Source organism: Choloepus didactylus, chromosome 1 (assembly GCF_015220235.1).
Source record: "Choloepus didactylus isolate mChoDid1 chromosome 1, mChoDid1.pri, whole genome shotgun sequence".
Classification (NCBI taxonomy): Eukaryota; Metazoa; Chordata; class Mammalia; order Pilosa; family Megalonychidae; genus Choloepus; species Choloepus didactylus.
Window position 1 is genome coordinate 211,699,056 of NC_051307.1, and position 25,115 is coordinate 211,724,170.

At 44.8% G+C, this 25,115-nt stretch overlaps 1 protein-coding gene across 3 annotated transcripts in view; it reads left to right on the forward strand.

Annotated features, from left to right (window-relative positions):
* FLNB (filamin B) overlaps nucleotides 1-25,115 on the forward strand; it is a 136,929-nt gene that overhangs the window by 65,468 nt on the left and 46,346 nt on the right. For all 3 annotated transcript variants that reach the window (XM_037798961.1, XM_037798964.1, XM_037798973.1), the window contains exons 5-19: nucleotides 3,897-4,015; nucleotides 5,106-5,183; nucleotides 5,913-6,075; nucleotides 6,651-6,848; nucleotides 9,391-9,528; nucleotides 11,056-11,182; nucleotides 12,174-12,310; nucleotides 13,646-13,839; nucleotides 14,888-15,001; nucleotides 15,647-15,790; nucleotides 16,023-16,146; nucleotides 16,478-16,638; nucleotides 17,648-17,738; nucleotides 18,002-18,171; nucleotides 23,261-23,378. In XM_037798961.1, coding sequence (XP_037654889.1) covers nucleotides 3,897-4,015; nucleotides 5,106-5,183; nucleotides 5,913-6,075; nucleotides 6,651-6,848; nucleotides 9,391-9,528; nucleotides 11,056-11,182; nucleotides 12,174-12,310; nucleotides 13,646-13,839; nucleotides 14,888-15,001; nucleotides 15,647-15,790; nucleotides 16,023-16,146; nucleotides 16,478-16,638; nucleotides 17,648-17,738; nucleotides 18,002-18,171; nucleotides 23,261-23,378 — 2,076 coding nt within the window. The remainder of the gene's footprint in view (nucleotides 1-3,896; nucleotides 4,016-5,105; nucleotides 5,184-5,912; nucleotides 6,076-6,650; nucleotides 6,849-9,390; nucleotides 9,529-11,055; nucleotides 11,183-12,173; nucleotides 12,311-13,645; nucleotides 13,840-14,887; nucleotides 15,002-15,646; nucleotides 15,791-16,022; nucleotides 16,147-16,477; nucleotides 16,639-17,647; nucleotides 17,739-18,001; nucleotides 18,172-23,260; nucleotides 23,379-25,115) is intronic.

Below are 25,115 nucleotides of genomic sequence, written 5' to 3' on the forward strand. Positions count from 1 at the left end.
GTAATGAAAGGGAGCCGTTGTTTCTCCGAAAGGCAGGCGTAGCTCCAGTGGAGTTTACAGATTGTGGGAATGTGGTTCATTCTGATTACCAACCATGGCTCGTTAGCCAGGGTAGGCGTGCCCAGGCCTGCGCCTTGGACAAGCTGCAGTGTAAGTTATTTCTTAGACTGTTGAAGTCAGGTGGAATGGGTGTTTATCAATACTTTAAGTTCATGTTTAATTCATCTGTTTGTTAAATGACCAATTACCTGATCACTACGTAAACATGCAGAAAATAAAAAACTGGAAGCCCTACTTCCCAGCTGCCGAATCGGTTCCTTGCTTCAGAGTTCAGAGTCTTTCCTTCTAGGTTTCCAGCCTTTTTTCTATGCTGAAATGGGTTCAAACTATATATTTTCTTCAGTTTGCATTTCTTACCTAATAATGTGTGAAGGACATCTTATATAACAATCTACCACCAGTTTTTCCTAAACTAAATTATTTCATGGAAATTAATGGAAATCCAAAGCATAGGAACAAATGACCCAGTGTCTTCAACAGATGCATGACAAGGAAAAAGAAGAGGGAGGAAAACCTAGAGATAAAATGAGGCTTAGGAAATTTAGCAGCCACTTGTATTATGAGAACTTATTTGGTTCCTGTTTCAAACTGACTGTTAAAAAAATTACATTTGTGAAATAATTGGAAATTTGAATTCTGAATATTTGATGATATTAAAGAATTATTAATTTTTTGATGTGATAAAAGGTATTGTTTATAAGCAAAAAAATCTTTTAAAGATACATAATGTATATTTATGGATAAAATATTATGATGTCTATGATTTGCATCAAAATAAAGCAGGAGTTCAAAACTTACTACAAAGCCATAAATAATCAAAATATGTCATACTTGTGTAAAGATAGACAAATAGACCAATGGAATAGAATTGAGAGTTCAGAAATAAGCTGATAATTTTCATCAAGGGTGCCAAGTATGTTATTTGGGTAAGAATGGTCTCTCCAACAAATGGTGCTGAGAAAGCTAGATAGCCATATGCAAACAGGATTTGGACAAAGTGAATCCAGAAGAAAGAGAAAATATAAGAATTTAGTCTGAACTTAAAAAACTAGAATAAAAAGAAACCATAATATAAATTAAGATAACATAGGATAAGAAAAGGTAAAGCTGAAAGAAATAAAATAGAAATGAAGACAAAAGATAGAATTAAGTAGTCCTCTTAAGATATTAGAAAAAATACTGAAATGAACCAAAATAAATTAGAAAAATGGAATTACTGATGAAGCTGAAATAAATAAACTGGAAACAAAACAAAATAGTACAGGGGTGAATAAAGACCAAGTTTATTCCAAGGATAGAAGGCTGGTTCAACATTCAAAAAATAATCAGTATAATCCAACATACTAATTAAAGAAGATAAATCACGTCATTTTATCAGTCAGTGCATAAGAAGCATTTGACAAAATTTAACACCTAGTCATGATAAAAAAAAAAAAAACTCAGAAAAATAGGAATGGAGGAGGAACTTCCTTAATATGGAGCATCTATCACAAAAAGCCATCAATGTTTTGATGGTGAAGACTAATATGTTTCTTTCAAGATCAAGAAAAAGACAAGGATGTCTACTCTTACCATGTCTTATTTAACATAGGGCTGGAAGTTATACTCAGTGTAACAAGGAAATAAAAGTCATACAGATTAGAAAGGAAGAGATGAAACTGTCCTTATTTGCATATGACAAGCATGTTTACATAGAAACTCCCAAATATTCTATCAGAACAATCCTAGAACTAATTGAGTTCAGCAAGGTCACAAGACATAAGACAAAAATACAAAAGGCTGTGTTTCTATATATTAAAATATAATATCATTTGCAATTGCTGAGAAATAAGTATAAATCTTATAAAACATTTATAGGACTTGCATGCTGAAAACTACAAACGCTGATGAAAGAATTCAAAGGACCTAAATAAATGGAGCAGCACAACACATAGATAGATTGGAAAACAACATAGTAACGATGTCAGTTCTCTCCAAATCAATAGAGAGGTTTAACACAATTGCTGTGAAAATCCCAGCAAGATTTTTGTAGATATAGACAAGGTTATTCTAAAATTTATATGGAAAGAATCAGCACTGGAATAGCTAAAACAATTTTGAAAAAAGAATAATGTGGGAAGAATCACTCTACCTAATTTCAACATGAAAGGTGCATAAGCAGTTCAATTGCTAGAGTAATTGGGTGGCCATGGCAAAATAATGAACCGTAACCTAAGTCTTATACTTTATACTAAAATGAACTAAAAAAGGATCGTAGACGTAAACATAAAATATAAAACTATAAAACTTTTAGAAAAAAAATGGGAGAAAATCTTTAGGATCTAGAACTAGACAAAGAGTTAGACTTAATACCAAAATCTCACTTCAGAAAAGGAATAATTATTAAATTTGATCTTACAAAATTAAACAAAACAAAACAAAACTTTAGTCTGTGAAATACCCTGTTAAGAGGATGAAACGACAAGCTATAGACTGGGAGAAAATATTTGTGAATCACATCTGACAAATGGCTGGTATCTAGAATGCATAAGGAACTCTCCAAACTCAACAGTAAAAACAAACAATCAGATTAGATAACGGGCAAGAGACATGAACAGACATTTCACTGATGTTTCATGTTGTTAGCCATCCGGGAAGTGTAAATTCAAACACAGTGAATTTACATGCCTGTCAGAATGTCTGAAATAAAAAATAGTGATAACACCAAATGCTGAAAAGGATGCAGAGAAACCGGATCATTCCTACTTTTCTGCTGGGAGTGTAAAATGGTACCGCCACTCTGGAAGTTGGTTTGGCAGTTACTTATAAAACTAAACCTGGAACTAAACATACAGCCCAGCAATTATGCTCCTGGGCATTTATCCCAGAGAAATGAAGACTTATGTTCACACAAGAACCTGTATGACTATGTTTATAGCAGCTTTATTCATAATCACCCATAACTGGAGACAACCCAGATGTCCTTCACTGGGTGATGGTTAAACTGAAGTACAGCCATTCCATGGAATACTACTCAGCAATAAAAAAGGAATGAACTATTGATACATGCAGCAACCTGGATAATTTTCCACAGAATTATGCTAAGTGAAAAAAGCTAATGCTAAGAGTTACCTACTGCATGATTCTATTTATGTAACATCTTGAAATAACAAAATTTTAGAAATACAGTGCAGATCAGTGGTTGCCAGGGGTTACTGAGGGGCAGGACAGGAGGGAAATGTGTGAGGTTAGAAAAGGGCAACATTTGAGGGATCCTTGGGTGAAGGAATTGATGTGTATTTTGACTGTGTCAATGTTGGAATCATGGTTATGTTATTGTATTATAGTTTTGCACAATGTTACCATTGGGGAAGCTGTGTAAAGGGTATTATTTGTTAAAACTGCATGTGAATCTATAATTATCTCAAAAAAAAGTTAATTAAAAAAAAGTACTAATGCAATGTAATTTTTAAAAACTTCAAACAATACAAATGGTCTTTAGTGAAAAACCGAGCCATCCTCTCATCTACACCTGTTTTCCTTCACCCATGTTGCTTCTCTTGAAGCAAGCCCCCCTGCTAGTTTCTCACCACATGATTTTTTCACAATTGTATAAATGTCTGACTGAATTGCTCTGAATATTTCAGAGCTGGATCTTGCTGAAATAACAAGAACAAAAGGCTTTTTGACCTGTTTGGTTATCCTTGTCCTGCCAACTTGTCTCTGTCTCCCACAGGGAGCTGCAGTGCTGGGTCCCCTCAACCCCACTCTCAGTTTCCCCAAGGAGACCCAGTGGGCGGCAGCTGAGGTGCCAGAGCTGGGCCGGCTTGTAACATATTTGTGTTAACTCATTACAGGAATTGAGCCCACTGGAAACATGGTGAAGCAGCCGGCCAAGTTCACCGTGGACACCATCAGTGCCGGGCAAGGAGATGTGATGGTGTTTATCGAGGACCCAGAAGGGAACAAAGAGGAGGTCTGTGGGAGATGTTGCCTCTTCCCTGTCCAGCATCCCGTGGAGTTTTGGGGGCTTGTAACAGCACCAGGGACTGTGCCTCCATCTTCCTCATTAAAGCTCACATCAAAACTGTTTTTACAACTAAAGGACAAGTGGGGTGGGATGGGGGGATGATTTGGGTGTTCTTTTTTCACTTTTACTTTTTATTCTTGTTCTGGTTCTTTCTGATGTAAGGAAAATGTTCAGAGATAGATTGTGGTGATGAATGCATAACTATGTTATCATACTGTGGACAGTGGATTGTATACCGTGGATGATTGTATGATATGTGAATGTATTTCAATAAAACTGAATTTAATTAAAAAAAAAAACAAAACTATTTTTACTAGAAGGATACTGAGGCTTACAGTCATTAAAATAATTACTCAAGGGCTGTGCCTTAAAAAAATAATATAACTTGATACCCAAGGGCACAATGTTTAATAAAATAAAGGATACTCTGGGTTTCATAAGGTCTTTGTCGGTTGAGGATTTTTAGGTAGTAAAGGCTGGAATAACACAGTGTTTCTTGCCCTACTCTCTTCCTACAGGGACCATCTTTTGGTTCCTCCCCCAGGACCTTTACACATGCTGTTTCCTCTGTCCACGTAATCTCTTAGAACCATATTTTATCCCTAGCTCGTAGCATAATCTGAAATTCTAAATTTACTGGCATATTGCCTCCTTCCTCTACTGGGGCAGGGATTATGCCTGTCTTGCTCATTGTTTTATTTTTGGGACCTGACACCATGCCCAGTATTTTATAAGCTCTCGATAATTACTGAGCCAATAAAGGTTTAAGCAGTTTGCTTCGTACTCTTCCTCTTGTAGAGAGTTCTAGACCTGAAACAGTGGAAGGTCAGCCCGACTTTGTTTTGCTTTGTGCTGTCTGGTTTTGTTTTTGTGACTTTAAGGTGTCTCTTGGGACACCTCACAGGCATGATAGGACAGGAAGTAGCTTGTGCCTTCAGGGTTCCTGAGCCGGCAGCTCCCTGTGGGACTTGGCTGACATAGCATGCTCTCACTCACACCCAGCATCTTCTCTAAATGTTGCTCATCCTCCTCCTAGGCACGAGTGACCCCTGACAGCGACAAGAACAAGACGTATTCTGTGGAGTACCTGCCCAAGGTCACCGGGCTGCACAAGGTGAGATGAGGCACCAGGGCCATGGCCTGGGCCGTTCTAGGCTGGCTTCGAGATGTGTGAAAGAGCGACAACTTGCAAAGAAGAGTGGTTTTCTGAAGTTAACTTGTGATTTTCCTTTCTGATTATTGAAGTATTCGTGCTCATTGTAGAAAATTTGGAATCCCTGTGAATCAGACCTGAGATAGTAGCTAATGTAGTTAGATTGGTTGAATTTCACTAAGTTCTTGGCAATGTCATAAGATCTTTCTAACTCTGTCTAGGTAACTAGTGATTGTAGGTGTATGTCTGGAGTGTAGATGCTACGGTGACTAAACGTTGGTCTCTTCTTTGTCCTTGTTGCTTCCTTAAGTTTTCCCCTTCAAGGTGCTCTGTTTTGCATCAAGCCTGAGCATGGAGGAGATCAGTTGACTACAGTGGGGGCAAGTGGTGTGTCTGCTCTTGCACGTGGAGGAATGATGGGGATCCAGCCTGACTTTGTGTGAGGCCTTCAGGCTACTGAGTCACAGTTAGAGAAGGTGCTGGGCATGATGTCCCAGGTCTAGCGGTGTGGCTGATGGGGCCAGGCAGAAGTCCTGTTCGGGCCACTTAACTTGGTTGCAGGGTTCCTGGTTCCAGCCACCCTGTGTGCAATCATGAAGAGGGTGCAAGAGAAGATGGTCAATGCATGTGGCGTGATGGTTGTCTCCCTGGGCGGAAAGTGATTATATCTCACCTCTGTGTCACCCATAGGTCACAGTCCTCTTTGCAGGACAGCACATCTCCAAGAGCCCATTTGAAGTGAATGTCGACAAGGCCCAGGGAGATGCCAGTAAAGTCACTGCAAAAGGCCCTGGCTTGGAAGCTGCAGGGAACATTGCCAATAAGCCCACCTACTTTGACATCTACACAGCAGGTAATATGCCTCCTGCTCCGTGGGTCAGACCTTTGGACTTTCTTCCAAAGCCAGAGATACACTCCTCAGGAACCCAAGGCTTAGGAACACTGCCTTTTATCATTTAAATCAGTCAAACAATAACAACAATAGCTTTTTCAAAGGTGTTGGTTTTATTTTTAGATTTTTCCAAACCAGCCTTTCTTCTCCAAAATCTTACACTCAAGCTTGACTTTTAATAACTCGGTTGATTTTTGTACACATTTCTGACTTGGTTAAATAAATGTTCCAAAGGAACTGAGTTTTGAGAATCATCTACTGGACAAAGTTCTAAGCAAGGTCCTATGAAAAAAAAAAGGACAAACTAAGACAAAGTCCTTGAATGTAGAAAATTTTCAATGTAGAAAATTTAGAAAATAGAAAATGTAATTAAAAGAAGTTCTACCACCCTGTGGAAACAGTTTTAATGTCTTGATGTGGACCTTCCTGAGGGCCTGTCTGTCTGTCTTCTGTTTGCATTTTGCACCAGCTTTTACACTCATCAGTAGGGAGCTTTCGGAAAGGGCCTGTGGCTCATGGCACGTTCTCTGTCTCAGGAGCTGGCGTGGGCGACATTGGTGTGGAGGTGGAAGACCCCCAGGGGAAGAACACTGTGGAGTTGCTCGTGGAAGACAAAGGAAACCAGGTGTACCGATGTGTGTACAAACCAATGCAGCCCGGCCCCCATGTGGTCAGGGTCTCCTTTGCCGGCGACACCATTCCCAAGAGTCCCTTCCTAGTGCAAGTTGGAGAAGGTGAGTGCCGCAGTGGCTGACTCTGTGTGCTTCTGGGCACCAAGGCTGGGAATATGGTCAGGGGATGCTGATCTCACACCTGTCCCTTCATGGGGCCACTTTCTGTGGGAAGTGGCTGACTTTGTCTCAAAATATTAACACTTGTATCTTCCTGTGAGACCTGCAGTGTCCTAAGTGCTTTGCTTGTATGAACTCATTTAATCCTCTCTCAAGCTTGTAGAGGAGGGTGTCACTATCATCACTGACAGGTGTAGGCTGAGGCAGTTTGAGGAGCTGGTGCCTGTGGCTGAAGGTCGTGGCAGCACAGCACAGCAGCTACCTTGCCGGGGCCTGCAGCCTCTGCGGCTTGGCCTTTGCTGGCTGCCAGGCACATAGCATGACCACATCTAATCACTACACCAGCCTGTGTGTTGAAGGGGTCATTATTTCCAATTTACAGGTAGGGACCCCGGGGCTTAGATAAGTAACAAGTACTAGGCATCAGGGCTGGGAGTAGAACCCAGGTCTCTGTCTCCATAGACCATGGCCTTAACCACTCTGCTAAACTCCCTCTGCAACCAGGAGCATGCGGTTTGCTCTAATGTTAGACTCCTTCTCCTTCTGACTTTGTTGCCTTTTTTTATTTTCCAACTCTGCTGCCTTTTCTAACTGATCCTTGCCTTTCCCTGTTCTGTCCTCGGTATCTCTGTCTGCAGACTTGGCTTCCTCTTCTGAATCCCACCTCTGGGCCAGCCTGGACCCTGAATCTGGTGGCTTCCTAATTGAGCGCACTGGGCCAGAGGCATCTGCTTGGTAAGGGCTGGCTGGGTGGGGCTTCTCTGCTGGTTCTTTGTGCTGCTCACGAATGACAGCTGCGCTCGTACTGAGTGTGGCTTCAGGAAACTCCTGTGCAGGTGTTATTACAACTTGTCCAGCTAGACCCCAAGCCTACTCTCCAGCTGCATTTAAACATCTCTAAAACTTGTCAGGATGGAAGGAAATCTGGCAGTTTCCTTCGTACTCTTTGGGCTCATTTAGTGTTTATGTGAACTGAAGTTACCTTTGATGTTGTGACTATTATCCATGTTCAGAATTTCCGTGAGTGTTTTTTGAAAATCTTCCAGGGGAAGTCGTATCATCCTGTTGTGATTTATTTCTAGTACGACCAACTTTTCTTGCCTTGACAAAGAAAAAACAAAACAAAACACATATTCATAGCAAATTTCTTTGACATAATGCAAGAATGAATTTTGAAACAGTATTTCCTGACCTTCTTTCTCTCTTGGACTACCTATTTCATTTCTGGCTTATCCGTCTATTAGTGCTATTTCATATTTAATTAATAGAGTTTTAATTTTGATTCACTAACCTCCCCCCAAATGATTTTATATTAAAAAGAAACATTATATCCCTTTCACAAGTGGAAAATGAGTGCCACGGAGTTCCACCATAAACTGTCCACTCTTAAACTCTATTCATTCATGAACCACCTAAAATCATCTCTAGCCTCGTGGGTGTGTGTATGCTCGTTGGGAAGCACTGGTACGCCACAGAGCCAGCCGAAGCCTTTGCTGGACCTGTGGGAGTGGGTCACAGGGAACACAGCTTCTTTCCGTGGAGTAAAGAGTCGCAGTTTCTGGAGTCTGTGTTCTAGTGTGTCAAGAGTTGTCAAATATGCAGTGTCAGATTTTAAAAGCCACTTAACAAACAACATGACATTTTACCTACTCTTTCATTTCTATACTTAATGAGGTTGTTCACACTGGACAAAGAATTCCTAGGATACAAGGATTCTGTTGTCAGCCATCTAAAAGCTTCTGGCTAACCCCATGGAACAGTAGTTTGTGGACCTCTCATGCAAGGAATATAGATGCTACCTTTGTCCTTCTTAATTTCTAGACTTATAACTAGGTTTTTAAACTAGATAATCAAGAGTGGTGTTTACTGCTAGTTGTAGCCCACATTCCCAGGACCTTGTGACAGACGGCATTAAACCTGTTGGTCTGCTTTGGCCAAGTTGAGACTGACCTGGTCTCTTCAAGCTATTGTTTCTGCCTGCTTCTTCATGCCGAAGGTGACAATGACATTTAGACTTTTAGAAATGGCTAACCCAGAGTTTTAGAACCTGGTCCAAATGCAAGTGCTGCATTTTCCAAGTAGACTTGAAAAAGTCCAGTCTTCGCAATTACTGGGTCCTTGAATATGAAAATGAGGTTTGAACAACCTCCAGTGCTGGGTCTCTACTCCCCCTCAGCCCTGGGAGGAGAAATGCCAGGCTACAGCTGGTACCGGGAGCACAGTGTGGATTCGCTGAGCTCTCCTGCTTTCTCTGCCAAAGTAACTTTCCCTGAGTCCTTCTGTGGTATGGCTGGACACAGTTATGTTGTGTCCTTATTTGCTAGCCCGGTATGCTGCCTGAACAGGACCCCTGGTCTCGGGCAACTGCTGCACATTCTTTGTGCAAAGCAAACATTTTCTTGGCGCATGGTTCCAAGTTACCTTGGCTTGCTCAACTATGACTAGAGAATGAAAGGTTGAATTGATGTTGAAACTGTGTCTGCAGCCTGCAGTCCAAATGCCTGCCGGGCCAGTGGCCGAGGCCTGCAGCCCAAAGGCGTCCGCATCCGGGAGACCGCAGACTTCAAGGTTGACACCAGAGCTGCTGGAAGCGGGGAGCTTGGCATAACCGTGAAGGGTCCTAGTAAGTACTCCTTTCCTTCTCCATTTCTGGTGTGATTTGGGCTAACTTTGCAACCCTGGCACAAGGATTGCATTCCACAGCCAGTTCTGATTGATTTATCCCATAGAGCTGGGTCGAGGATTTCAGGCTCTCTGGGCTCCCTGGGGAAGGGAGCAGTGATTGATTAGTGATGTCTGCCCTGGGTACAGGCGAGAAGAGCAGGTGGCTTGGCAGCCTCACATTACTAATGTTAAGGACTTTGGGAGAGAAAAAAGCAGTCGTGTAAGGGAGTTAGGGAAATGCCTCACTTCAAACAACCAAAGAGGCCTGTTTTATTTGAGGAAACCTAGGCTCAGAAAGGAAGGGTCTTGCCAAAGTTCACACAGATCATAAGCATCTGAGCTGGAATTCAGGCACAGGTTTCCTAAGCCTATGATTTTGCCCACGACAGGTTATAATTTATAGACTATGAAATTATGTCAAGTACCTAATTACTATGATCAGTGCTTATAAAATGAGAATAAAGATTGAATATTCTTTGTAGATGAATGCCATATGTGGAGGGATAGATTGTGCCCTGCAACACATTCATGCTCCCTCTTTTGGGAAAGGAGATGGGTGTGGATACAGGTCTCTTCCCTGGCCTCACGTTTTCCCCTGGAACAGAGAAGCTGCTCAGCATTTGAGCTCACAGGTGTAGCAGGCCTTGGTGGTTTCACTCCCATGCCTTGTGGAATCTCTGTTCTTTCACTCTCTGTGTTCCAACAGCCTAGGACAGGAGTGTTCTGTGCTCCAGAAAGTTACTATTTGATCTCAGAGCACCAGGCTTTGGGGCAGGCTGTGTCATGAGGGCGGTCAAGGTTCTAGACTGCCCAGACTGACAGCCAAGTTGCTTCTGGGGCTGCCCTTCCTCCAGGCTTGTTACAACAGGAGCCAAGGTGGTTTTTCTTTTTTTCCCCCCCTACCTTGGATTCTCACTTGACTCAACAGCTTTTCTGGCCAAACCTCAGGGCTTGACATAAAACAAGTTTCTGCCTGATGGCTCAGTCTGGAGTTTGAGGTGTAGTGTCTAAAACCTATCTTCTTGTAGATATCATACAAGAGCTTTCTCATTTTTGTTAAAAAAGATATGCTAGGACACTTACCTGCAACTCATGCTCATAAAGATTCACTCCTGCCTTGGTTTTTGTGGGGGACTGAGAAGGGTGGCTCCAGTGGTTGGGAAAAGTGGAGTTAATATTGAGGTGTGATTGAATTTATCTTTATACAGACCCAGGAAGTTCAGGATCTCAGGGTCCCTCATAAACGAGAGAACTTTCTACAGCCAATTATCTGGGAAATCTTCCATTTTTCCATGCCTTAATATAGAGATGGATATGTTTTCAGCTTCAAAGTAATTTCCTGGGTTTGGGGAGCCCCATACTCTGAAGCAGTCCACTGAGTTTTCAAATATGGCTTTGCTTTGTTGCTGTCTCTCTATTCTTGTCTTTTGATTCTCATTCTGAGTCTAAAACTGTGTTGGAAAGATTGTGTGCTTCTTTCCCACAGAGGGTCTGGAGGAGCTGGTGAAGCAGAAAGGCTTTCTGGATGGGGTCTATGCCTTTGAATATTACCCCAGCACCCCGGGGAAATACAGCATTGCCATCACGTGGGGGGGACACCACATTCCAAAGAGGTGAGTCTCCAGCTGGAGGTGCGTCTTCTGAAGGCTGCTTGGTTCAGGGAAAACGCACAGCCATTTGCTTCCGAAGCAGCAGGAGGGAAAGAGATGTTCTTTGTTGAAAAACTTTTTTCAGAGCAGCATGCAGACGTTTGGCCTGTTCTCAAAAGCAGCAGAAAGTTGCTGTGGTTTCAGCCCGTTTGCTTTAAATTGAATGCTGGTGGTTTGGGGCTGGTGGGAGGTAGGGAAACCAGAAGGAGCAGTAATGGAGAGCAAATGGGCTCTGTCTCTACACCCTTGTGTAAACCGATATCTTCTTTTTTCAATGTGTGCCTCTGTTCAGAAATTCCATGGTGGTAAACTCCACTATGGTTTACATTAAAATCATCTATTCCAGTGCCGCCAGGGACCAAGAGATACAGCCTACAGCTTTGCCTTGGGGGTGTCACAGTTGCGGGCCCTGCATGTTCACATGCTTTTCAGCTGTCCTCTGGGGCAACTTTAAATAAATAAATTCTGTTTACCTTGAGAAATATTTAGGCATTATAGGGTTTTGGGAGTCTGCGCAAACTTTTTTTCAACCTCTTGCTCCAAAGTTAAAGCATATCCATTCAGATATGAGACAAAGCCTACTCAACCCTAGTTTTCTTATTGTAGCGGAAGCAGGCAATGAAAAAGTGTATACTCTCTTACCTTCCGGGGCTTACAGTGTGGGAAGCCCCTCACACAAAGACATAGGGAAATGACTGGAAGGTTAGTGCATGGCAGTGTGACTTGAGTGTCAGCCCAGTGGCCACCTGAGCCCCCTGAGGCAGCCATGTTACATTATATTGTTGACATAACAATGGCTGTGGGGGAACCTGCGTGGAGGAAGGGCTTAGCTGGAGATTGGGACTCTGGGTAAAAGGAGCAGTCAAGTGGAAACAATATACATTTAGCGACTCATGACTTTATTTAGACCTGTCTTTGTTCTTCTTTAATGCTTCTTGGATTCCTTTCCTCCTAGCCCTTTTGAAGTTCAAGTCGGCCCTGAAGCAGGCATGCAGAAAGTCCGTGCCTGGGGCCCTGGCCTCCATGGTGGGATCGCTGGGAGGTCGGCGGACTTCGTGGTGGAGTCCATTGGCTCTGAAGTGGGGTCTCTAGGTAAGTGAAGGCAGCTGACCAGCAGCTTCTGGAGGACTGAGATTATAGGGCTCCTGGGCCTGGGCCCAGGCCGGCTGATAGCTGGGTGTTGGGGCCATCTCTCAGCCTCACTACGCTGTAGGAAGGTCTCCTGACCACCCAAGGCCGTCTCTGGATACTGCTGGAATGGAATTGCAATTCCCATTTTCCTCCTGTCCTTCTAGTTGCTCACTGTCTCTGGCACTGGCATTTATTCATTCAACTAGACGTGGATAGCAGAAGCCATTTATGGGTGTTGTCCTAAAACAGTGCCCGGAACGTGGAAGGCACTCAACAAGTATTGTTTGACTGATCCTTAGTTTGAATAAATGAATGAATGGATTTTGCTGAAATTAGAAATTTTAGAAGTAAATATATTCTTTGGAGCATAAATGGGAGGGTATGCATCTGCCGTATACATGATTGTTTTAGATCGGGGGTTAGCAAATTTTCTCTGGGAAGGACCATATTGCAAATGTTTTCAGCTTGTGAGTCATATGGTCTCTGCTACAATTACTGGATTCGGCCATGTAGGCATGAAAGCGACATTGCCAATGCGTAAAGGAATGGGTGTGTTTCAGTAATATTTTATTTGCCAAAACAGGCAAGGAGCTGGATTTGGCCCATGGGCCATAGTTTGGTGACTCCTATTTTAGATAACAGAAATAAGCAGAAAGGGAAAAATAGGGAGTCACATTAATCCTCCTTTCTAGAAATAATATTAACCTTTTGGTATATTTTTCCAGATTTTATTCTGTAGCTACACATAAAATTTTTTTATCTTCCACATAAAATATCTGGGGCAAGTCTTTATATCTTATTGCATCAGATAAATATGGAGTATGTCTTCATTTTCCTTGGCTTCCGTGGAATTCCATTGTATGGATATATCTATTGTTAGGCCCTCAAATTATTTCCAGGGTTTTGCTGTAAAAACAATGCTGAAGGCTTGTTCTTTTAGCTAACTGTTTACACATATCCTTGGTTATTTCCTTAAGATAAATGCCCAGAAGTGAATTTGGTGGGGCAAAAGTGGGCGTGGATTTAAGCTTTTTTATATGTGTTGCTGTATTGCCAAACGGAAAGGTTTGCTAGTTGAACCTTCCTATTAGATGATATTAATAAAAAGAACAAAATTCAACCCCTCCATCTCTAGTGACGGCTCAGTAGGCTTATTATTTTGGGGAAGGGGCAATATCAGATTTCAGTTTTCTGGCAAATGTTTAGTTTTTAGGGAGGCAGAGGGAATGAGATGGTGTGACATAGAACAGGTGCTTTCCACAACGTAATCAGGGAACCCTCCCTCCCCATGCCCAGGGTTTGCCATCGAAGGCCCTTCTCAGGCGAAGATCGAGTATGATGACCAGAATGATGGATCATGTGATGTCAAATACTGGCCCAAGGAGCCCGGGGAATATGCTGTCCACATCATGTGTGACGACGAAGACATCAAGGACAGCCCGTACATGGCTTTCATCCACCCGTCCACCGGAGACTACAACCCAGATCTGGTGAATCAATTTATCCTGTTTCTGTCTTCTCTTCTCTGGCACCCGATTCGCTTCCTGGTGCCTGAAGAAGTTGCCTTGGGGGGTATTGAGAGATGGCAGAGAGGAGCTGTTCAGCCCTTAGGGAGCAAATGGTCCTGAATGTGAATCCTGGTAGTCTTGGTGCTTTTATAATATTGGGCCAGTAACTTCACCCCTCTGACTCTTGGGATCTTTGCCTATAAAATGGGAAATGTAATAGTGTCTGCTTCTTTGTAGCGCTTCTGAGAGGGTTCAAGGAGTAACATGCATAAAGACAACCCTTGGCACGGTGCCTGGCCCATGCAGGGGCTCCGGAAGCTGTTCTTCTCTTGCATCCCAGAACATCATAGTTCAGTCCTGCCTCTGTCTAGTTATTATTTCAAGGTGCTCCATAAATAAAGTGTTTTTTTTCCCTCTGGCGTTATTTCTCTTAAACTCGAGAAATGTTTGCAGCATTTCCAAGAGGCTTCAGCTCAAACACTTAGCAGGCTGCAAAGCATTGACTCTGAGCCAGCCTGGCTGACAGAAGGCCCCCGTGGCCCTGCGTGCACTGCTGTTCCCCTACATGGGCAGCTGTCGGGAGGCTGACCTGGGTCCAGGCTGGTAGCTACCCCTCCTTGGCCACCTACTAGTCTTTAGCTCCCTGAGGGCTGCAAACTTTGGAACATTTTTGGTGATGAAGATTCTAAGCCCCTTCTAAGAGGGAATGGTGAGAATGGAATGGCTGGAAGTCCCTGCCCCAGTTCCTAGAAGTTCTCTATATCAGCCCCAAACAAGGTAGGGAGCCTGGGCTAGTTGGAGCCTGATTTTAGGGAGTTTTCTTCCTCTTGAGAGGTTAATGATAACTACTTATTTTTAAGATACAGTCTGTTTTAGCATTTTACTTCCCCTAACCATCATGTTATTTAGATACTGTAAAACCAGATGCAAGTTGTTTTGTTTTTCCCTGCTCCCTGGTCACCAGTTTTCATATAGAGGTTTAGTTGGGACATTACACAGAAAGAGAATCATAATTGGCCCTTTGCCCCAGGTTCAAGCATATGGGCCAGGTTTGGAGAAATCCGGGTGCATCGTCAACCACCTGGCTGAGTTCACTGTGGATCCTAAGGATGCTGGAAAGGCTCCCTTAAAGATATTTGCTCAGGTAAGTTTCTGGGGGTCACCTGTGTAGGTAAATGTGCAGATAGTTGGCGGGTGACAGGATCTCTCGGTTTAACGACAAGTTGTTCAGGCCATCTGATCCTGTTTCCTTAGCCACATATTGGAATAATAAAAATATTTGTCTCTTGGGATTTTGTGAGGATTAGATGAGATTCCAACATACAAAGCATGGCAGGGTGCTTTTTCATCATTATGATTTATATTCCATGGAAACAAAGGCTTAGTGGTTTCCGATTGTCCTATAATGTCTCTCAATGTGGCAGAAGCTACTTAGGCCGTGATAGAGGAAAGGTTTGGAAGCAAGAATTTTTTTTTTTAATCTGCTTATGTAATTTAATTGCATTTGACCCAGGATTTAAATGCAAGAACTGAAATTAGGAAGTATTGAATGGTTATGTCTTTCTTCTTGGTCCATTCACTCTTAAAAATAAAATAATAATAATAATAATAATAATGCATGTAATATTTTATGGCCTGTTGTCATTGTATTATGAGAACATGGCACACTGAAGTTGCCCAGTGACGTTTTCTTGGGTGAGTAGTGACTTGGCTGTCTTAGAAGGCTGCAGTACTGCCGTTTGAAGTCAGCATGAGGCTAGCTCCGTTCCTAGCCCCAGCTCTCTTGCAGGACGGGGAAGGCCAGCCTATTGACATCCAGATGAAGAGCCGGATGGACGGCACGTACGCCTGCTCCTACACCCCGACAAAGCCCATCAAGCACACCATCTCCGTGGTCTGGGGAGGTGTGAACATCCCCCACAGCCCCTACAGGGTAGGTCGTCAGGCAGAATCCTGGCTGTTGTATGAAAATACCCAGTCCTGGGGCAAGGGGGTGTCATTCCTGCTTGCTGAGGCAGAATGGCAGCACTTGCACAATGAATGATGAGGGGCCTGAAGGGCCAAGGGCTCTAGACTGCCCCAAAGAACTGTTTCTAACAGTGTTTTCTGACACTGTTTTCCTGGGCAGGAGAACTGGGTAACAGTTTTCTCCATGTCTTCTCTAGGTCAACATTGGTCAAGGAAGCCATCCCCAGAGGGTCAAAGTGTTTGGGCCAGGTGTGGAGAGAAGTGGTCTGAAAGCAAATGAGCCTACTCACTTCACAGTGGACTGTACTGAGGCTGGTGAAGGTAAGACAGGCTTGAACCAAAGTAGGGACTGTTGTTCCTTGGGGAAGAAAGCTCTTTTCCTCACATTTTGAGGGCCTCGAACTTTAAACCAGGAAGTAGCTCATCTGGATAGGTAATTGTCCATCTAATGGACATCTCTGTCAGCTCCTTGGTGATATGTTTGCTAATCCTCTGTCTCCTCCCTAAAACCCTGATTTATCACCATCCCTTTCTCAAGTTTACTCCGGGAAGTTTCCTAATGGCTTTTTTGCTGTGTTAGTCTGAGCTGGAAGTGATTGCACAGGGCATGCTGTTTCTTGTAAACTGGTGCTAAGGAGCTGGTCTGTTCCAGGTGATGTCAGCGTTGGCATTAAGTGTGATGCCCGGGTGTTAAGCGAGGATGAAGAAGACGTGGATTTTGACATCATTCACAATGCCAACGACACGTTTACAGTCAAATATGTGCCTCCTGCCGCTGGGCGATACACGATCAAGGTTCTGTTTGCGTCTCAGGTTTGTGTTTGGGCAAGGAGGAGGCGGAGGGGAGTGGGATTGGCTTCTTTCCGGTTGCCTGTGCGCTTGTCTCCCTTTTACTGTTTTAGCAGCAGGGAAGTTATCTTGAGAACTCTGCTCCATAATTTTCTTCTCTGGCTCCTTAAAACCAAGAAGGGAAAAACAGAACTCAAGTTTTACCACTTTCTAAGAAAAGCAAGGCAGTGTATTCAGTGGTTACAAGCAGGGACGCTCTGCAAAGAGACTGGTTTATTGTAGACAATTGCTAAGTTTTAAATTAAAACCTAACTTCTACATGGGTTTTCCTTTGACCTCTTTGAAGTGATGACTTTGCCTTCCACCCTTAAACTTTTATATAAAATTTTATAGGGAGAGGGATTTTGAACTTTCAGGTAGTTTGTGTTTGCACGTGATAGTGAAGATGGGGAATAATGAAATCTTGGTGATTAAAATTAACCTGACATAAAATCAGGAACCTCAGGAGAAAGTACCTTACCTAGAGGTAATCTTGAGTCAATTAACCTGCCTTTATTCTGATAATGTGCGACATTCTTTTTGAGGCATTGTAATCATTCTCTTCCTGGTCAATTCCTGTCTTCCCCAAACCTTAGCTCTCAGCTCTCCCTGAAGGACGTTTCCTTCCCCCATACCCATATGTGGTTATTGCTTTTGGTTTTACTGGGGTGTTTTTCCATCCTGAGTACTCAACATTTGGTGTTAAAGGCTCAGAGTTTTTAGATTTGCTAGTGGAAAACCTCCCTTTGGCTATACAGAAAACAGGTCAAAGCCTGTGATTTGGGGGATAAGTGATCTATTGTGGGCCTTTTCATATGATGGTCTAGTGTGAAGGTTAGAATATGAAAACCTGACCCCTGGTGACAGACGTTTGCTCACTGTCCCCTAAAGTTTGAGTTGTGTTCAGGTTTCACCCTTCGTTTAGACAGAAGGCTAAGTAAGCTCTGGCAGTTGCTCCAGGGGCTTTCCTGCTGAGACAGTGTCTTTGCTACAGGAAATCCCCGCTAGCCCTTTCAGAGTCAAAGTTGACCCTTCCCACGATGCCAGCAAAGTGAAGGCAGAAGGCCCAGGGCTCAGCAGAGCAGGTAAGATGGCATGTGAGCTGGACCACCCCGAAGGCCTGCAGGCCAGGGATGGTGGGTGTGTTTGATCCAGGACTGATCTCCACCAAAGGCAGGTCTTCTGTGGGTGCCTAGTTTAGTGTGGCTGTGCTGCCTCCTGTCTGAGCTGTCGGCCAGTGGCTGAAAGCCAGCCCCTCGAGCTGGGACAGTTGAACTGGTCAGACTGGTTCTAAAAGTGAAACCATTCCACAAGACCTGTCTCCTCACTTCACGGTGTGTCCTTCCAGGTGTGGAAAACGGGAAACCAACCCACTTCACCGTCTACACCAAAGGGGCTGGGAAAGCCCCACTCAACGTGCAGTTCAGCAGCCCCCTCCCTGGTGAAGCGGTGAAGGACTTGGACATCATCGATAATTACGACTACTCCCACACCGTGAAGTACACACCCACCCAGCAGGTAGGGTCCTGTCTACTCGGAGCTGTGCAGGATCACTGCACCAAGGAGGTGTAATATCTGGTCTGGCTGTTGAAGTGCTCCCTGTGGAGCCAGCATGCCGTGTGCTCTGCACCTCCCTGTTAACGCTGACAAAAAGCCTGGGTGGTATGGCAGGAGAGCCTGTGGTGTTCAAGTCTATGCAATTCCAATTCTGCAGAACAAGCTGGAACCCCACCCTGCATCTCCCCACCCCACATCTCCCACCTCCGTTTGGAGTTTTATCAGAGAATTGCTGAGTCTTGAAATTCAGAACCTGATATCTATCACCCTCTTGCCCACAGACACACACACTCACCCTCAGATCCTTACCAGCTACTGTTTTAATTTTTTTATTTCTTACTCATGGAGAAAGAATGGACACGTCTTCAATTTTTTCTTTACTGGCCCTTCCGTGCAGTTTATCTTTTTTACAAGGTGCTGTATGGGGTCTTTGAGAAAAGAGCCAGTTCAGGCTTTAGTCTTGAAGCCAAATTATCCCCCTTTTACAAAATGTAGGAATTCGAACAGAATCTCACAGTTTACACTGGTTTGCTCTGATTATGTTAGGCAAAAAGGGCCTCAGAAGCTACTTCCCTGTAGAAGTTCATATTTATTCATTTAAAACTTTGTTGTGCTTTATGTTCACAAACTTAGGGTATGGAGAGCAGGGTCCTGGAAGAATAGCCTGGATTTTACTTCTTATGTGTAGTGTTCTAAACAGTCTGTCCAAACTTGTGAGATCCTCTCATCCTTGAAGAAACAAGTCCCCCAGTGTGAGAGACGCCACTTGTGGGAGAAGATGAGTGAGGCTTTCTGTAGAAACACTCCCCGATGGAGTTACTCCTGGCAGGAGTCAAGAGGGGGAGCATGAAGGGGGGACAACAGGATGAGGGAATGTTGTAGATGGCCCGTTGCTTTGCCTGGAGCTAAAAATCCTTGGGGTCTTTACTATGAGAACCGTGGGAATGGTTTTCTGGGGCCAGGTCCTTGTATTCCACGTTACAAACCTGACCTCTTATCTTCAGACTTACCTCTTCCTGTGCTTTTTTCCCTCTTACTGAGGGATTCATTATTAGTCATGGTAAAACCAACTATTTTGCAATTAGAATATCCTTTTCTCATCAGGCAGCCCAGCGATGATAAGTGGGTAATTAGTTTTCCTGTTGATGGTTCTGAGGACACTGGGAGCCTTACGCCTGGATGCATCCAGCTTGACATTGACATGATCTTTTGTTGTATAATGAGACATTTTTGTGCAAATGCCAATTCTCCGCATTCCTTAGGAGAAGTTACCAGAAAGCCATGGCCATGCACACTGACCGAGCTCGCAGGGTCATAGACTCTTCCAAAAACATTTTGCAACAGTTGTTTTATCCCTTATCTAGATACCTTTTTGTTTTGGCTGACTTGTTAGAGTTGCAGACATCCTCTGTACAGTATTGCATTTTGGCCTGCACCCCCAGAAAGGACTTCAGAACCTGCTGCCCTGGACACACACACACACCCCAGCTGCCAGTTGAGGTGAAGGTTGAGGCTGGGGGTGTGGAGGCTCAGAGTGCAAGCCCCGTTTGCTGCATTTGAAGTGGTGCTGGAGTGGGAAGTTGCTTCAGACCCACCCCAAGTCAAGTTCCTCTAGTTAGTTCTCTAAGAGCAGCTAGTTTGAGAACCGTTGGCATATTCAGTAACCACTAGGAGCTGTTTGTCAAAATGCTGCCTGTGATAAGTGCAAGGAGCCCTACAGAGTCTGGGTGTCAACTGTTGCCTTTAGCAAATGACTGGTGTGGTGTCTCTTGGGCCCATTTTGTTGTTTGTTGTTTAAAGCAAGGTTTATTGTCTCATTACTAGGGCAGCTTGAAATTCTGCATATTTCTCTGTGGCAAAGAAAACAGAAGTCTCTTCTCTTGGGTTGTAAATTCCCCAAGGATAGGCTCTCATGTTGAATGATATGATTCACGGCCGGCACTGGGCAAGCCCTTCCCATGGTCTTTGGGCCACATGAGTAAATAAATGCAGCAGAGCCTTGACGCGTGAGCAGAGTTAGCACCAACATGGAGACCTGGTCGATAAGTGGGGCCAACACTCTCCTTTGAGCTCTCTTTTCTGAAGAGTAGCTAAGAGCTCGAATTGGGTTAAGTAAGCGTGTCTTGCAGCCTATGCTTTTGGATGTGGTTAAAGAGGCCTGGGTCAGCCCAGGGGGCCGTGCCCTGACAAGAAGATAGCAAGCATACTTGGGGCACCAATGCCCACGGCACACCTTCTCGCAGTGGTTTTAGGGAATAATAGGCTGGAACTTCCCAGAAATGCAGCTGCCTGGTGTATGTGGAGAGGCGTGGGTGAGCCCTGGCTGGGGCAAGTGCTTTCCCCCGAAACGTGGACCGGGTGCCACCTGGGAGGCCACAGCTCCACCTACCCCCAGAGCAAGTTGCTGGCTCCTGCTGTGCCCTCTGACACCTGCCCTTTCCTTCCGGGTCCCTGGGTGACAGCGTGCAGATGCTTGTCGACCCGGAGCACTCGGCAATGGGGGCTGCTGGTTGGCGCTGTCAGTTCTTGCTCCCCTCACCCCAGCCAGGTTATGTGTTGTCAGAGGTCTCTCTGCCTTGGAGGGGTGGGCTTGTTGGGTTGGGGTTGAGGACCCTACCAAAGGTCAGACAAAGGCTTGAGTTTATAGAAGGGAAACTGTGCACTGCCAGTTGTCCTGAGGGCTTTGCCTTCTCACCCTCAGTTGTGGCCTCAAGTGACTTAAGGTTCTTGCCCCAAGACCCCCTTCCCCCCTCCCCCAGCTGGGCGGTGTGGGAAGTCAGGGCAGCAGCTCCGTTACACCCAGGCCAGGAGCCGCTAGCAGTGGGAAATTCGGAAACCCCGTGAGTTCCCCGGCCCTACAGGATGACGGTCCCTGCCTGAAGTGCTGGTGAACGCTGGTGACCGTGCTGCTGACAGTGGGCTCTGAGGAGAGGGGCCATGGGTGGCTCGCTCTGTCCCCTCCCCACCTGAGCTGCCAGGTCTCGGGGATGTGTGTGTTGCCAAATAAGATTTAGGTCTCAGATACATGTAGGCAGGAGAATGAACCCATCCCGGCAGTCACTGCTCAGACATTCCACACGGAGCATTTCCACACTGAGCAGTGCTCTGGGGGGAAAAGCAGAGTCCATTGCTTAGCTGGTGGCCCCAGAGGAAACCTGTACGTGTTCCAGGCATCATTCTCTGATTTCTTTCTCTCCCTTTTTAGGTCATTTAAGGGAGAATTAACTTCCTATCTGAGCTTGTTGTTTTGGTTTTTTACAACTGGAAATGAGAACATGCTTGCTTTTATGGGATGGGTGGGCTTAACTGGAAGAGGAGCTCCCCCTCTCTCCTTTGGCACTTCAGAGCAGTGGCCAGGAAAGTCACCCCGCTGATATGGGGTGGGTGGGATGAGAGGTGTTCTCCAGGACCCCTGCTCAGCCTTGTAGCCTGGCCTTCCAAAAAGGTAGGAGCTTGTGGGCAAATTGAGGCTCGAGGAGAGCTGGCATGCTCGGAATAGCTGTGGTGGCTGAAGTCACAAATTAGTGCCTGCCTGAACCATTACAACGAACAGTGCTTTCCCATCCCTTCCTGTCTCTCAGCTCTGTTGACTCTGACCTGTGTACATTTTACCATGAAATGTTGTACCCTTGAGGCAGGGGACCCATTGGTTTTGTGTGCTGTGCTAATACATCTGGAAAACCAAACCTTCCCCCCGCCATAGATGCAACCCATTTTTTTTAAAACATTTTTTTATTATGAAATATAACATCTATACAGAAAAGTGATAACTTTCAAAGTACGGTTTCACAAGTGGTTATAGAGCAAATTTCAAAGTATAGTGTGGGGTCGAGTTCCACAATTTCAGTTGTTTCCTTCTAGTTCTTCTAATACACTGGAGACAAAAAAAACAATCTATGTAATGACTCAGTATTCATAATCCTTTGTTAAGATGTAACCCATTTTTTTATTTTGGTCCCAAGTCCCCCACCCCCTTTATTATAAAAGAAATGTGAGAAAATACACATAGGCCAAAAGCTACATCCTTCTAATACTTGATCATTGACAGCTTTTAGCAGGGGCTGAATTCCAGTGAGCCTGCTAGATCCTTGGGGCAGAGAAAGTGGAGTCTTTCTTTCCCTTCCATGTCCTTTTAAGTTGGAGGTGAGGAGGATCTTAATCTACTGAGACAGCCATGGACTTTCATGGAGCTGTGGTTTGTGGGGAGGGGACTCAGACAACGGTGGAGAGAGAAGGCAAACAGTGAGCAGGGCCACGACTGGCCAGAGGAGCATAGCAGGGGCACACGTGCTGTCCCACACATGCTGTCCATGCCTCAGTCTCCAGGGCCACCGCTGCCAGTGGAAGGACGCCTGCCAGGCCCGCGGCCACATTCTCCCTTCACACTTGCAGCTTTTCTTTCTTTGTCTTAGACACGGAAGTTCAGATACTCTGCTATGGTCTTAGATAGGCTCAAGGTGAATGTTCACAAATCCCTTTTACAGCCTGGTGGCCTGAAATTGATTCCTGGGTCATAGAAAAAATGATCCTATCCCATTAGAGGCCACTGGCCCCAGCTGCTTCCCTGTGGCTGGGGTTGGGTGTTGCTGGGTGGGGAGGTGGTGGCAGAGCAGCTGCGAGCTCAGGTTTGGGTGCCATGGATGTGCAGCCTAGCTCTATACCTAGCAGTGTGACTCAGGGTAGGCCACTGCACCTCTCTGGGCCAGAATTTCTTCTGGAAAAGGGGACATTGGTGGGGACAACCCTTTTAGGATGGTTTTGAGATGGAATTGAGAAAATGCATAAAAGCATGCAGTACAGTGCTTGGCAGGCAGTAAATGCTCTTACGTCATCTCTCTTATTATTAGCTGCTCTTATGTTATCTATTTCTTCCATCATTTTTGCCACGTGGCCAAAAAATTTAGCAAAATATATCTTAGATGCTTTCTAAATCCATTAGCACTAAGCACCCTGTGTCTTTGGGAAGAATCGATGATCCAGAGGGCAGTTTTAAACACCAGGTCAGCAACTAGGTATCCAAAGGTTCACTAGGGTTTCCCTCTCATTCCAGGGCAACATGCAGGTCCTGGTGACGTACGGCTGCGATCCCATCCCCAAAAGCCCTTTCACCGTGGGCGTGGCTGCTCCGCTGGATCTGAGCAAGATAAAAATTAATGGGCTGGAAAACAGTAAGTGTGCGACCGGAGGGGAGGCCGGTCATGGAAGCCACCAAACGGGGCTGCCAGTTAGATTTCCTTCATAGGCAGAATCCCCAGAGAAGCAAATTCTGTCTTCAGAGAGACGCAGTTGGACAGACCTGGGTTTGAATAGGGCCGGGCTTTGGAACAGCTCTGTGGCCCTCCCTGCCACTTGCCCTCAGTTTTCCCGTTTGTATGGGGGGTGGGGTGGGATGAGGGTTGGTGGACAGTGGCATACTCCTGGGAATATTGTGAAAATTAAAGAAGCTGATAGTTCAGGACCTGGCACATAGGCAGTCCCCAGTAACCTGCTGGCATCACAGTGAGAGGTTTTCATTACAAAGAAAGGTGGGGCCACGTTTGCTTTTGGGTGAGTTTCTACCGTGCCAACTGTCCTTGGCTGATTGAATCCACATTTGAGATCAACGGTCAAGCATAAAAGCCAACTCCCTTCCATGTGGGGACCACAGCACCCCCACCCCCAGCCAACATTCCTCTTGCTTGTTTTATTAGTGCAAGCTCATTTCACTTATTTGAAAATAAATTTTTCATTTTTTTCAAATTATGGAAAATTTCAAACATACAAAGTAAAGACAGCAGTGAAATACAAGCGCTTTATATAGTCATCACTCAGCCTCAGAAGTTCAACACATGCTTGTAAAATTAATTTTTATTACACAAGGCATGCATCAATCCATTTCTCATCTAAATTCCATTTTGATCAACATGTTTCCCCCTCCCTAGGGTTAACCAGAGTTATCTGTTGTTTCCATCCTTGCATCGTCCCAGACCTCTCCTCTGTCTGCTGCATCTCTTCACACATGAAACATTTGATGATGTTTGTTTTGTGTTAAAGTTATCCTGTTCTGCCCCTGTGTCTTCAGCTTGCCTTTGTAGCTGAGCATCTGGGCCTTCACATCCACATTAGCTCTCCCTGGCCTGTGTAGCTGCTAGGTGCTCACCTGGTGTCAGGGCCCCACGGGGCTGAGGGTGTCCCCAGGGTGGGCTGTTTGTGCACCTGTGAAGGTGCCATGTGTGGGCCCCCTCACTCATCTGGCACCCAGATGCCAGGTGTGGGTGAGGCCGGCTCCCAGTTCAGGAGGTGCTGAAGCAAGAGCTCGGCATTGGCTTCCATTCCCGGGGAGCACCCAGCTCTGAGCATATGAGCTGTCACCCCCTGGCCCTTTCAGAAGTCTTGTCCCTTCTTTCTCCAAGACACTGAGGGTTTCAACTCCAGAACAGGAAAAGCGCTGCACCAATTCATAGGAGCCTCTCTCCCTCTGGACTTCTTGCTTGTGGTTCAGGAGTGTTCGTTTTGGCAGGCGCTGTGTTGCCTAGAGTCAATATTTCTCTGGGTTGTGGTGGGGGCCCTGTGTTCCCAGTGCTTTTGTTTTTGTTCAAAGTCTTTCCCTGCTTTTGTCAAATATAACAAATGGGTTTCCTGTGGCCCAGCTTTGCAAAACATTTAAAAAATCATTGTAGTACAGAATCAGTTCTCAGAACTTACTTCAGTGCCCCTGCGTTGCCAGCTTTGTGACTTTTGCCTTCTTTGGGGATGGGAGGGACTGGATGATTGAATTTGCTGCCAAGAATTAGTAAAGAAAATTTTGGATTATGGGATAGTTTTGATAGGAAGTTATTACCAAAAGTAAGCTAAGGAAAAAGGATAGTGTCAGAATATAACTTACTGGTCAGCAAAACAGATTGTGGGGTAGGTAAATTTAGGTT